A 15,042-nucleotide genomic window follows, 5' to 3' on the forward strand; every position below is an offset into this window, starting at 1 on the left:
GAATGGAGGAGACGGCTGGAGCATCTTTGTCAACACACTGAGAGGTGGAGACCTCGGCGGGGATGCATTTGTCGGCACACTAAAGGTAAAAGGGTAAAAGGGACTAGGAGGGGTCCCCACTTCTCAGTGTGCTGAGGAAGATGCTTCAGCTGCCTCCTCCATCCCTGCTCCTTGGCGGGTCCACAGTTTCGATGTGGATGTAGTGATGAATAATTACGCTGGCCAGTACATGACAGGCAGGGAGTGATGGGGAATCCAGGGGGAACACCAGAAAAACAGGAAGTGACTTCCACAAACCATAACACAACCTGTCTCTTGTCCTTGAGGTGAACTTTATTGTGATGATTGTCACATATAATTGAATTCCATGAATGTACTGTATGTATTCCATCTACAAATACATAAGCAGAGTAAACTGTTTTGTTTTGTTTTTTAGCGCATGACATGATTTTTTAGTGCTCAGGTATCATAAAACATCCTGCTCTAAAATATAATACGTCTACATTCTGTGGTAGAAAGTTCATTTATTCAAATACTGTACTGAAGTACAAACAGCTGGTTGTTCCATTCTGTGCTATTTCATTCGTCTGCTTCGTTGCACTTAACACTGCTGCATTTATTTCACTGTTAAAATTACTGCATACTTTGCAGTTTAAGATTTCACAATCTGATAAATGTATTAACACTTTAACATATGGTATTTAAATAGATTAAACAATGGGACTGTGTGTAAAACTAGCTCAGTTGTAACATTTAATCGTCACTGTATCATCGACAGTAGTAGATTATGTATTGTATTATAAAAAGTGCAGTTCTGCATAATACGTTATTTTGCTTGTAAAGCTTTGTCTCAGTTTAACTGGCAATACTTTTATGTGTAATACAATATATTTTATATTGTTCTACTATGCCTTAAGAATATTTCCACTGTTGTCTATTTGATTAATACAAAAACGAGCAATAGCCTATATCTATATACTATATCAAGTTTTTCTATAACGCGAGGTTTCTATGAATAAGCTATCAGTGGTTTTACTTATTGCTTTTGCTTTTTTTTTTTTTTTTTGAAAAACATTCCTAAAACTCCCAGCAAGCTGGTATGATTAATGCATTCCCTCAAACACTTAAGTGAAACGTGCCAGTAAAGTTTTTATTTATGTGCGTTGTGCCCTTGTATCCAAGGAGCCTGTTTACCTGCTCAGTTGCCCGGTGACATTTTTCTGTGTCGTCAAAGGCGGTCAACAGCCCTTATATCACCATAGCATTAATTTCATTGACATTTCGTTAAGGTGGCAGAGCGCAAGCTGACGTTCTGTTTCTATTTTGGCATAAAAGCCTTATCTGCTGTTCAGATAGCCACGTCATTTACACTGTCGGATATCTTTATCTGTTACCGCTTTGCGTAAGCACATTCTTTCCCACCGGGAAGAACATGTTGGACTGAGGCAGTTACAGCCCAGCGAGGCCACCTTAAACCACATGCTGACATAACAAGAACGCTACTCTCCACCCATATCCGAGAAGAGATCGGTAAGAGGTGTCTCACCTTCCCGGCTAGGCTTTTACCAAGAAAGACACCGGTGTACCAACGGCACGCGACAGGCGTAGGACATAACCGCAGATCCTTATTGGCCAGGAGTCCCGAGGTCTAGTGCGTAAAGGCGCGCGCTGGACACGCACGAGGCTGTCAGAGGATTACTGAGAAAAATCTTGTGGATATTGAAGTGTTTGGATTTATGTAAGAGTTCGATCACTGTCTGGGTTTATTTTACATGCCAAAGCTGGGGGAACAGACTGGAACACAACAGACTTATACGCGAAACTTCACAGTTTTCGCAACAATAACTGGTGAGTACACTTACACATCACGTCCACGCAGTAATTCTATCCGATTTTAGAATGTTCACCGAGAAGATAAGCCCTTTATAAAAGTCTTACATGTGCTCTATTTGTGTTGATGGGTAAGACACTGAATAGAGACAAACAGTCGATCGCGGATCGATAAAAGCGTGTTGGCAAGTGACAGGATGATCTGCTTTCCATGCTAAAACTGTGAACATGATCAAATTAGTAAAGACAGTAGAATATCACTGTTAGTCCGCTGTAGATTATAACTGGTAGGTGACTTATTTAATTGTCTGTTTAGTAGCACAATAACAACCCCATTAAGTCCTTCTGTAGTGTGTCAGCCATGTTGAGTGGATAAGACGATTGTATGATTGACCCTAAAGCAAAAGTAAGCGAGTGCATATTGTTGACAGATAAACGCTTGATATAATGTGCGAAATAAATGATCTACCGTTGTCTGACACAAGTAAACTATGACTCAATTGCGAGTTTTGATTGTGAAAATTCCCCTCTTGGCCACTGGATGGCGAACGAGTACCTTCTTTTTGTTTTAAAGCTTGTGCTGCAAGAACCTATGGACGTGAACTTTGTGTATGTGTGTTATAGATGGAATAACAATATCAACCTGTCCCTTGCTCCGTTCATTTTACTTTTCTTGGGGATTTTGCCCATTACATTTATCTGTCACCCCAGACTAGAAAACATGAATTTGCGCAGCACGGTTGCAACCTCTTGCATGTAGGAATACTTCATGCACATCACGTACCTTTACACATCAGGTTTTCTCAGTCTTTTACTGGCACATGTATTTACTCTTTATACTCTCAGTTATCCGGCATGGTTGTCCCTGAGGAGAACACCCCCTCCGATGTGTATTTGCGTACTATTTGTGATCATTTGAATAATTTCTGAATGTTGTTGAGGGAAAGAGGATGGCCTCAGCACTATACATGCCATTACACTCCACCTGATAACTTAGATTTATTAGTAAGGAGTGGTCTTTATACCAAGGCATTAAATACCCACATTCACACTGACGCTGCTGATTCACATGCAACAGGAAAAAAGACAGTGAAAGACCGAGCAAAACATAGTTTATGTTAATTACAGTCATTCATCTAAGATTAATCTTTATGCAAACTATGGTGCTCCCGAACATCTCTTCAGAAAAGATATTTGTTTGTAATTTAGTTGTTGTTTTTGGTTATTTTGAGCAGTTAGTTTTACATACTGGTGTAGCTACATCGAAAACATAAGTAATAGCCTAATAGCAAGTTAGCAAAAAGTAAACAATTCGTCATCTGTATTGGGTCCTCCTAAATCCTCCAGTGACCTCTAAAGGACCACGGATATCAGGTTAGGGAGAGCTACCGAAGGCTACTGTGGTTATGGGTACGCATTTTGTTCTTTGCTGTAATTTATTATGAATGGCTTAAACTCGCCTACCCTACACGTGGGTGTGGATCTCGTCATTTTATTGGCTAAGATCAGCAGGAGCTGCCCTGTGATTGGTCGGACTGCCTCTGGGCTGTGGGCGTATTTTATCGATGGTGGAAGTACTTTGTGACAATGTTCATTGTCGATGTTTCACTGGAGCTACTGTGGGTATGAGTACGCGTCGGAGATTATCTCGCTACCAGCCGTACGAAGCTCTGCAGCTTACGGACTGTGTGTTTTGTCCTCTAAAGCTTGCAGTAGCTTACAAAACTTCAAGAGGACTTTGATTATTTCCTTATTAGTCATTGCGGTTTTTGTTTTAAAGGTAAATGCGTAAATGAGCGTCAGTGGCATTTTGCTGACAGCATACTTGGTTTCTCTCGGGCATTTGCATACATATGTAGCATTTAGGAAGACTTTGTTTGCACGTTGGAAACAGCAACAAAGAAAGTAAAACCGAGCCTTATGCAGTTGACTTTCCTGGGAGGATATTCTCATGATATCGACCGGAGAACAGAAGACTGTTTTATACTGATTCTCGGAGAGCGAGAGAAAGGAGGCACTAAGAACTAGAGACAGAGAAAAGGCTCTCTGAATGCTGCCTTTGATTTGCAAGCAGAACAAGGGACGGTAGCCGAGGCGACGGATCTGCTTCACCATTCTCCTCACCCTCTTTACCCCCGGGCTCTGCTCGTCTTGTCTCCCCCTTTTCTGACCACAGGTTATCGGATGGACCAGCATCCCAGCGCCCGGAGCTGCACCAGTCGCGGGGCTTCCTCCTGCGAGGCTGTCCCGACTGAGCCCTCCATGAATCTGTACATTCACTCCACCACCGGCACACGCTTCGAGCTCTCTTTGCCCTTGGAGGAGACCGTGGAGGGACTGAAGAGGAGGCTGTCGCAAAGACTAAAAGTACCAAAGGAGAGACTGGCTCTTCTGCACAAAGAAACGTGAGTAAACCTGATTTAAGCATAACTGAATGTTTTCCCTGTGGGTAGTATAGCCTTTCTATAGGCCTATATGGAAAACCAATGGCAGAAAAACATTAAATAATGCTTTTGTCTTTAAATGCCAGCCTGTGCCCACATAAACTGTAACGTACAGGCTATTCCACAGTTAGAAATGTGAACCGAGTTTGGGTGCGTTCATCCTCTGGCCCTGCAGTGACTCGTTTTCATTTATACTGCTCTCGGTTGCATCAGACACAACCCTCCGTGATCAATGCATTTAAGGAAACTTCTGACCATCAGGACGCAAGATACCGTGGATGCACCGGTCACTGGAACCGTATTGATAGGGCGATGTGCAGATTTGCACACATTTATTCCTACTTTTTTAGAAACACTGAAGCTTGACTGAATTGCTAATGCTGTGTGAATCAGACAGTTAAATGCAAACTTGGTAGTCTGTCCTTTATTTACTTTGCTACTGCAGCCATATACACTTGGCTCATCTTTGGCATATTACTGTAATATTTAAGGTGGATATATCCTTTGTGTGGATTGGGATATGTGTCAGATTCTATTGTAGTATCTTTTGCAAGCACACTAACCCCTTAATGCTTTCAGTGGATTTCTTGGTGTGAGGTAGCCTATATTAGCTGGCCGGTCTCATGAGTGCTCAGGAAATGCTCCTGTAACAGCACATTAGGACAGAGCTGCATGAATGAGGGCACAATTAAAGTCATTATTATTTAAAACTAAGAAAAACCCACAGTATTAGGCAGTTCCCAGATTAAATGAGCTAACAATAGTGCAGGTGCTGTTATGCAAAAATGAGAGTCGGGCTTTAGTACAGGCAAACAGTCAGCATTTTTTTTCAAACCCCCATCCCCTCCTATCCATTGTAATCACCAAATAAATCACATGATCCTTTAAAACCCTAAACCCCCCCTTTTAATCCCCTCTTGCACCTCAAACTGTACACCTACAGCAAGGCAGTGCTTAGGCCTTTGTTCAGTTGCATGGGGTGAGATTTGGGTCATGCCTGCACAGCAGACTGTCCTAAACATCCTCCATAAGACTATAGGATGTAAAGGTGCACTACAACCTGGATGTGAGTGGTTTCAGTGCATCGTGACCTGCAAGAAAAAAAGGTTTCCTGATTGTTGAACAGATACTCCTGCTCTGCACCAAACATTAAATAGTAAAGCTCTAAAAATGTATTATTTATTGCCTGGCTAAATCCTCTTTAGAATGAATTTTCATCAGTTCAGCTAAGAACAATAGATGCAGTGACATTCTACCATTTTTTTAATAACTATTAAAAGTGCTGTGTTTTTGGTTTCAGCTTGGAGTTTCTGCACCTCATTTGTACAAAATACTTACCTCCGCTTAGACAAGTGGCACTGGTGCCAAATATCCACTGTGAGCAGTTGTCAAGCTCCACTATACTTGAAATTGAAATATGACAGCCCAATCAATAGTTCTCTTTCATGGAGCTTTTCACCCACGGCTCTTTTACAAACTAGTTTTGAAGTCTGTCTGAATCCCCCCCATTCCCCGGGCTGAAGGGTGTTTGTGTTTCTGAAGTGAGAAGATATTGTCAGCACAGTCTAATTATCTTGTTCTCTCTAACCCTGCAGGCGACTAAGTTCAGGCAAACTCCAGGACCTAGGCATCTCTGATGGGAGCAAGTTAACAATTGTACCAACAGTTGAAGCAGGATTAATGGTACTTGTGTTGTGTTCCCTTTATTTTTTTGAGCGGTGTATATATATTATATAACAAATACAGTGTGTAAGCATATCTTGCATAGTTCTTGCTTTACATAATTGTTGATTGCTTATTTTTAATTCCACTAAAACAGACATTCTTTTCTTCTTTGCAGTCTCAAGCATCCAGACCCGAACAGTCAGTAATGCAAGCCTTGGAGAGCCTAACAGAAACTCAGGTAACAGACTGTTTCTCTGTGTTGAATCTGGAATAATGTGGATGTAGCAAAGTTAGCATACTACTGTGGCTGTAATCCAAACTGAACTTTGAAGCTTTTGTGTGTGTGTGTGTGTGCATGCGCTGGGAAGTGTATGAGAGGTTGTAGCTTTGGTTAAGCACAGAGCAACACCCAGATATGACAGAGAGAGATGAGATGAGCAGGCTGCACAAGCACAAGCCTCTTTACTTGTCTAATCTCAGCTTCTTGAACAAACCAAGCCAAGCTAGACATCCAGTGTGAGCTGTTAGGATATAATAAGCAGCAACACCCTCCTGCATCCTAGTAACATATGTGATAGTGTGTATGTGTGCACACTGCTGCAGGAAGCCAGGGTGAACACTGCACAAGAAAGGCTTATTTGTGAGCTGCTGTGATAAGACTCACTTCCACCATTGTGTTTCTACCTTTATTTGTAATCTCTCTTCACTTCTGTATTTCATGCTCTAACAGACACACACACATGCACAGACAAGTTTACAGGAAGTGAACTGTGGCTGCATGGAGATTGAGTATATTCTCACTCACTCATAAACAGAGTGCTTGTTCATCAGATGACAGCCTTCTCACTCAGGTTCCTGGAAGCCGAGCATGTGTAGCGCGAGCGGGGCCTACACCCCGTACTTACAGTGAGGCAGCTCTACTGAAATTCAGTATGAATTTGAGTCATTATGACATGACTCACCCAAGTGATCAGTAGTGACAGTAAAGCAAAAAAGGCAAAGAGTTCTGTGCGCTGGCCGCAGAAAGAGCACATGCGAGAAGAGAGGTGATAAGGCTGAGTGCACACAGACAACAGTGACGTATGAAACACTCTGCAGCTGACTGACTGACTCAGACCGACTTCCTTTTGGAGTGTTGGGTAACACTGAGACGTACGTAACTGCATCAGTGATGCACTGCCAGCTGATGTCAAAACAGCACAAGATGGTGAAACTACATGCTGATGAGAGGGGTTTTGCGTGTCAGCGATGCGGCAGTTGCAGCAGAAAAAATGCGTCCAGTGAATGACACTATACATTTGGTCCGGGTTCCATCAGAGGATGTGGGCTGTTCGTAGATAGCAGAGCGTAATTTTGGTAGGGCTTCATTCCCTGCTGATAATTTTATGGTGGAAATCCTAGTGTTGTTGTGTGTGTGAACTCAGCGTGCATCTCGTAGCACTGACAGCAGATCACCGCATGTGCGTAGGTGTGTGTAAGTGGATGTGTGCGTGTCTGTTAGTGGATGTGTGTATGTCAGGATGGTAGTGGGCTGGAAGCAAGTCATCTGGTGTCATTTTCACCAGAGGCAGATTCAACTGACCCAGAAGAGCAGATTTATCACCCTGCCTTTCTTCCTGTGCCTCTCTCTCGCCACATACTGTAACCCTGTTACACTTAGGTCCATTATAAACATTCACGCAATGTTAATCATAATCCTGCAGTGGGGATAGAAAGGGCAAAGCAAGAAGGATAATGGGGTAAAAGGTTCAAATAAAGGCATAAAGCTGCTTTAGTGTGTTCTGATCCCGAGAATTCCTCTTTATAATTCATGAAGCAGAATGGAACGATATAGATTGTGGTGAGATTATGGATCTGAGATTAGAAAATAGGAACACAAAAGCTTTCCCTCATTTCCTCTTCCTCCCCCACCTAACTGTGGGGCTATCAAAAATCAATCAATGCACTTAGCTCTTAAAAGTGTCTGACACGATAACTGATATGCCCACACACCCAAAAATAGCCTTAGGGAGATGTGGGGCAGTCGTTAGCTGTGGTAGCTTTAGAAGAAGTGCATACCTGGACCTCTCCTATCCCCTCACCCCTCCATATATTTGGTGATGTGAGATCTCATTTCCAGAATGGGTCCTTTCCCAGGATATGTATGTGTATCTATGGAAGACTGCACTGAAGCAGATTGCCTTATGTCTTCTCCTCTTTGTCACGATTCTGGAAGAGCCACGGTAACTGGCTGAGCCAACCAACCAGACAGAACATGACAGCTTCCAGGGCTTTTTCAGACTTATCTGGAGCAAGTTAGAAAATGTTTCGTGGAAATTCAGCCCCAGCAATCATCGAAATGGGATCCTCCCGACCCCCCTTTCTCCATCTCCCTCTTCTTCTCCCTCTCTTGTTTCTGCTTAACAGCTCTCCCAGGGCCCTATAATTTAAATGTGCTGTGGTATGCAAGTCCAGCTAGCTGCCTCACTTTGACTGTGATGACTAGCTTCTTTAGCGAGGACAGACCTGGCTGCCTTAATTCCTCCTCTGGCATCTCACTAGACATTTTCCATGACATCTAAGCTGTATTAAGCCACTGCTCTCTGATAGCCTAACAAAATACAGTTGCCTGTGCTACTTTCTTCCATTCCGTCTGCTAAATAGAGGTTTTGTGTACAAGTTACAAATGCAGTCAACAGACACACATACATGCACAATCCAGAATTGTATTTAGGAGGATTTCTGATTCTGTTCAGAGAATGAGAAAATGTCTGATCCTAGTAGTAAAATGAATGTATACTTGAAAGACAGACGGTTAAAGGGAAATGGAAGCAATAGTCACTTTTTTGGGCAGGCATCAGCCCTCCATATATCGATCTTGGTATTTGACAGAAAGAGAAGGATTATATGGTCACTTCAGCATATGGGGACCATTTGCTTATTGATGCACATTGATGTTAGAATAAAAGCTAATCAGGCAGGCAGGCATCACCCTTACCATCCCCCCACTGCCCTTCCCCCATGCAGCCACCTCTTTGTTCCTGCTTTAAAGCCTGAGCACCCAAACTGCCCTGCTGACAAACCCTCTTACACACAACAATGATTGAGGGTCACTCTTCCAGTTTTGCTCTCCTCCATGATTTCCTTTCATGCTCCATACATCTATATATGTTAGCTATACCAGCTGAGTGCAGCCACAGCAGTGCATATTGGTTTCAAAATCAATGCATGGCCCAGCTGGTGCATGGCTCAGCAGGCTACAGATCGACACATTCTGCCTTGAACACTAGCACAGATTACTTTGTGAAGAGGCTGTGTGTTGCCATTCCATATGTCCCCGTGGAATACGCTGTTACATTACTGCTCTACTTTTCTTGCTTCTGCCGACAAGCGCCTTGTGTCCTCATCCAGTCCTCTTGTCCTCCTCCTCCTCTTCTTTTTCAAGAAAAGACAGACTCGGATGTGCCACAGTTTTGTCATTATGTCTGGAAGCAGACAGATGCTAACTAGCGGCTTCTAACAGTCTGCAGGGAGTCACCTCTGGGTCACCCTGAACTCATTTCCTCTGCTTTGCCTCCCCTCGGGGGTGCCGCGGTGGGCCAAACAGGTGGGAGGAGAAAAGAAAGGGAGAGCTTTGTACATGTCATTCTGTGACATGTCAAGTTGATGTGTGTATGTGTGTGTGTGTGTGCGTGCATGTTCTGTGGGTTGGAGGTAATGGGGAGGATGAATACAATGCTCCCACATAAAGAGATACAGGCAGAGTCTAATGGAAGGAAGGAAATCAAGACAAAAGAGGACGAGGTTTTGTTTTACCTTTCAAAGAAGCTTTGTTTTATTGTATCACATACAACGAAATTTTGTTTGGAGCCAAGGGCCCCGGGCTGCTGCGTGCATACGCGCCGCCATCACGAGCAACTTAGGTGGTTCAGTGTCTTGCCCAAGGACACTGACATGTGGACTGCAGGCACCGAGATTCAACCCTACAGCCTTCTGGTTGGGAGACGACTGCTCTACCCACCGCAACACTGTCGCCCCTCAAAAGGGCTGATCTTGGAGAATGGTGTATGTTAAAGGACAGTCAACTGTGTACTTGTGCATGTACATGCACCCAGAGATGACTGTATAAACCAGCTCAATGCGGACGGTCAATATGTTTCTTCTTCCTGTCCAGCACTCTACACCACCTTATCTTGATGCTACTTAATCAGCAGGATTGGCACGACTGGAAATCATTGGATAGTAATTGTATTGAGGATTTGGGAAGGCAAGGAAATGAAAAATGACTGAGTCAGGTTGTTCAGTATGAGAGGATCCTCCTCTTCTTCTAGCACGCAGTTCCCTCTGTCCTTCCCACTACCATCAAAATAAAGGCTTTTTATATGCATGCATCTTAAGAGAGGGTGTCTCTGCTCTTTAGAATGGTAATTAGCTTTTTGTTACCTAAATGAAAGCTACAGAAATTAATTTGTTGCTGAATATGTAAATCAAATTGTGTATGGAATAAAAGACAATGCTGATCTGAAGGCTTATTCAGTCCACGCTCATGTAAATCCTGGCCTTGAAAATTGCATTAATAAGCTGATCATGCAGTATTTTTGCACCTGTGTAATCCCCTTTGTGATGCTTGAACATACTGTAGGAGGGGGATGCTGGGATGGGTGGAAGGAATCAAGGTGTGTTGTGTGGTGATCGAGGGAGAGCTGGATTTCGCAGGGGATTTCATTGTCCTTTTGTGTATACGGACCTGCTCGCATGTGCATGCGTGTGCTTGTGCCAGCATCCATTTTTAATGTCTGGATCTTTGTGCGTTCCCTCGATCAGCAGCCAGGGGAGTCTTATTTCTCCATATCTGAGTCGTGATCACCATTGTTTTTCCACTCCCTGGTGACACTGAGCTTTTGTGATTCAAGTAGCAGGCATCGTGACTAGCGGGGCTACTGTCGGGGAGGACCGAGGCCAGGAAGATCATGTCTGATAGCCACCAGCAAGTCTATTTCAGGCTTCAAGTCCATTAGGCATATGCTACTGTTGAAATAGAGCGGTGGGGTTAAAAAGACCCAGGCCAATCCACTAAGGATATTGAAGGAAGAGGAAATTATCTGAAGAACGACAATACTCATTGCAATTTTATAGTAGCCACTTCTTACTATCACATCACTCACACACTCCCCTCACCTCTCTTGCCTTGTGTCCATTTACCTAAACCCACTTGTATCTCAAACAGATCAGATCCAATTTCCTCCATATCATTGTGTTGCTGCAGATGGAGTTGTTTTTTTAAGTATCCACAAATTTGTACTGCTGGGTACAGAAACTGCTCAGCATGAAGCAATGCTCTTCTTCTCTAGCACAGATGACTGATTAAATAGTATTAATCAGCAGGTATAAACTATACTCAGTGAAGTGAGAGCAGTGAAAGAGGATTTCTTTGCTTTTGCTTGACTTGAATTGGATCTAATGCATGAGGGCTGGGGGTTGAGAGGCTTATATGTGTATGTGAATCGGCTCAGTGTAGCTGACAAGTTGTTGGCACAATTAGAGAGTGAGTAGTGGTTTTAGCAGGAACCTGAACACCCTGAACTTTGCCATTCTGATCTCTCTTTTCACTCAACCGATCAAATTCAGTGATGGCCAGCTGGTCCTCTCTTGCTCTTTTGAGATCTGTTTTCTTATCAGGCAGTATTACAGACACCTGTCTTTCTAATGGGCCCTATGAAAAGCCCCTAGCTGCTTTTAGGATTTGGGGCATGGTGCAAATCATTGATTCCCCCCACCCCTTTCTTTTAAGAGCCTGTTAGTGCATCTTTATTCTGTGTGTGGCTACACGGAGACTATGGTGCTGTTAAACATCTAGGTTAAAAGGTGGGTTAATAAGCAGGTTTTTGAATTATACCTTTCACCTGACTGGTTGACAGGTGAGCAGCTGCATTGGAAAATATAGCTGGAGGAGATGGCTTCCCTCTCTCCACCCTCCTGTCCCGCCCTCCAATCCTCTATCCTCTTTTCTCCGGTACAAAGCTGCTCAGTTGTTCATGAATGTCAGCTCAGTGCTTCTAGCACACTCTGTCTTTCCATCCCTCTCTCTCTCTCTTACCCTCCCTCAGTCTCTTAGCCTCTCAGCCTCTCTCTTTCTCCCTCACTCCTTATCACCCTCCCTTAGTTTGCTTAGTGTGCAAAGGAAGAACGACTGCAAATGAGTTCCTTGAACCACAGGGACCCCAATAAATAAAACTGTCAGCCAGAGATGTCGGAAGAAAAAAAGAGGGAAGGAGCCAGAGGCATACTCTCACTGAATATTTCATCACCCACCACCACCACCACTCTGGCACCCTACCCCCATCACCAGCATTCCCCATCCCCCCTCACCATCTTTGCATCCTCCCTCTCTCACACCATCTCCCCCCACCCACTTCCTCCATCTTTTCACCACCCCTCCTTCCCTGGCTACCAGTTATCTAAATCCCCTTTTACGCTGCCCGTTCAAAACAGAACTACTGTCCCAATTTTTCGACATGCCATTCTGGATAAAAGCTACCAAGCTGGCTCGAGATGACCCTCCTTTGTTCTGCTATGAGAGGCAGAAAATTGGCACAACCACTCCACCTCAGCCTCTGTTCAGAAAGGGAGAGGGAGACTGAGGGGTTGAGGAGGAGGAAGTTTTTGATGAGGTGTTGTTTCTGTACCGCATCATGCCACTGGTGGATTAAAATTTTATTATTGCTCACAAAAAAACACCATCCATGGCCATAATAATGACTACCATATTGTACACTATACACAACAACTTTGAGCCAAAATCATGTTGTAAATGTACAGGATGAGTAAAAGTACATCCCTACTCTGTTCATCAACTATAGTTGTTTTGAAAGCAACAACGTCACCAGTTTATTTTGCATTTTTGATACATGTATTATATGCACGGTCATATGTCACTTCTCTAATACTGGGGTGCCACTATCTGTGTAAAAAGAACACAGGGGTGGTGAGGACACACACACACCTTGTTCTTCAGGCATGAACTCCTCTTCTCTGTGCATTCCATTGCTGCTGCATGAGAAGGAGAACAATGAAGGCCTGGCTTTTCTCTGCCTTAACACAACAAAAGTAGGGTCCTCCACTCTCCTTGTCTTGCATCTCTCATAACAAACCACGCCTGTAAGTAGCTTTTGTAAAGGAGTGGAATTGGTGGAGGGCACTTTGAGGAGCAAGGTGGAAAAAGAAACAGAGGAAGAGGAGGAGGGTTGCAGACTTAAAGAGAAGCATAGAAGCTCTCTTTTGTTTGCCTATGATGTTCCAGAAGGCTCTATCTGGTGTTTGTCCTGACGTCAATGGTAGCCAGCCACATTGGCTGTCTTGGCTGTGCTCCTAAGAGCAGACAGGCATGTTTGGACTGGAGCTGAGCTGCTAGCCGAGACCTCTGGGAATCCTTCACTACACACACACACACACACACAATTTCCTACTCACTCCCTCCCCTTGTTTCTCTCAAGTCTCTGTCCGTCTGGAAGAGGCTTGTTGTTACACGATCATTCTTGCCAATCTAGCCTCTGGCAGGCAGGCGGGCCATGCTGTATCATCCTCCGCCTACTCTCTTCCCTCAGGAAACAGGCCCTATTTCAGGTGTTCCACTCCACAGCTCTGGGCTCACGGCTACACAAGCTGTTCACTCTCCTTTTCTTGGAGTGTCGGAGAAACAGCATGTCTGTTGAAAATTGATGGAAGAGTGGAATTCCACACCTGAAGGTTTACTGTGGCTCCTTTTGTTTATCTTTTGAGGGAAAAGAAAGTTGACTGCAAAGATATGAGTTTAGTTTAGATGTCCTCTGTAATTTTCCCTGCAAATGAGATCCTTGTGTTTACGTGGGTTTGTGGCCTTTTAATTTCTTGCTTAAAGAAGACATAGTGGTGGGTGGTGTATGTATGTACCGAGACCCCTTATGAATCACACGCCTGGTTACAGAGGAGGAGATCTCTATGCATTTTTAGTTCCTCTGTATGTGAGACTAAAAGGGATTGTGTGAATAACGTCTTAATTGACTTTATGAGTCAACGACTGAGGCTCAGAGAGGTGGAGTGACAAAAATTGACTAGAGGAAAAAAAAAGCATGAGGGAGAAAGCTTGCCTTTCTCACAGGCTAATTTGAAGCCTGCCATGTGGTGTTGGGAGCTCAGTAGGAGTACATGAATTTCATCTTGGTGGTTTTGAATAATCCACACTAGTCATTATAGGGGTAATCAAGCCTACTCTCCTTTTCTATCACTTTCTCTCTCAATTTTGAGTTTACATACTGTCCCAACTGTGACAGCTCTCCAAATCCATTCATATACGCACAATTGTGTCCCTCTGACAAGGTATAAAAGTACCAACTAGCAGTCTTCTCCTCTGGCTGAATGGCCGAGGCCATATACACATTTTCTTGCTCAGCAGCAGTTGCAGTTTCTCTACAAATAAAATCAAAAGTCATTAGGGTAGAGAAATCCAATGCCAAGTGGTCACTGATTCTGACGCCAGGTGTGAACTATAACCTGCCTCAGCTGGATGTTGACAGAGTGTAGATACCGTATATCTGGATACAGGATAGGAGGTCTGAACCGTACCATAGGCAAACAGAAACTCACTTCTCAGGGGTGGTTTTCCCAATGCTCTGCGCTCCCTCTAACTAAACACTGGTCCTCCACAGTGCCTTTGACTTTGTGTGGCCTTTAGTGTGTGCGTTGTATCTTGACAGATGTCAGTCATAGACACACTCAGCATTCCCTCCCCCTCCTTTTCTCTGTCTCTCCCCCCACCCACTTTGGGATTCTACTTCCCTCCCCAAGGTCTCAAACAGATGCGCACAGGCTTCTTGCCTGTCAGGTGACCTTTTGTGCAAAGAGTTTACCAAGCCATCTCACGCAACACCCTGCCCTATTCTCCTCCTCACTTCACACCCTGCCTTGGGACTGCTGACTTTATTGTCTTACCACAACGGGGTAATCGTGGTGGGGGTAGACTGTATCAACAAACCATTAGCGGCTGACTTCACATTCTGAAAAGGCTGAGTTTCTGTTTATCATGCAGCCGCCTGTATGGTGAATTTTTTTTTTTTTTTTTTTTTTTTTTTTTTTATTTTTTAAATTC

General features: G+C 43.8%; 1 protein-coding gene across 1 annotated transcript in view; it reads left to right on the forward strand.

The window, feature by feature from the left end:
- Positions 1–1,228: 1,228 nt before the first annotated feature.
- Positions 1,229–15,042, forward strand: part of midn (midnolin) — a 27,841-nt gene continuing 14,027 nt past the window's right edge. The window contains exons 1-4 of the mRNA XM_020612233.1: positions 1,229–1,848; positions 4,007–4,235; positions 5,870–5,957; positions 6,115–6,177. Coding sequence (XP_020467889.1) covers positions 1,773–1,848; positions 4,007–4,235; positions 5,870–5,957; positions 6,115–6,177 — 456 coding nt within the window. The 5' untranslated portion in view covers positions 1,229–1,772. The remainder of the gene's footprint in view (positions 1,849–4,006; positions 4,236–5,869; positions 5,958–6,114; positions 6,178–15,042) is intronic.

The sequence above is a fragment of the Monopterus albus genome, unplaced genomic scaffold, assembly GCF_001952655.1.
Source record: "Monopterus albus unplaced genomic scaffold, M_albus_1.0 scaffold122.1, whole genome shotgun sequence".
In the NCBI taxonomy this organism is placed as follows: Eukaryota; Metazoa; Chordata; class Actinopteri; order Synbranchiformes; family Synbranchidae; genus Monopterus; species Monopterus albus.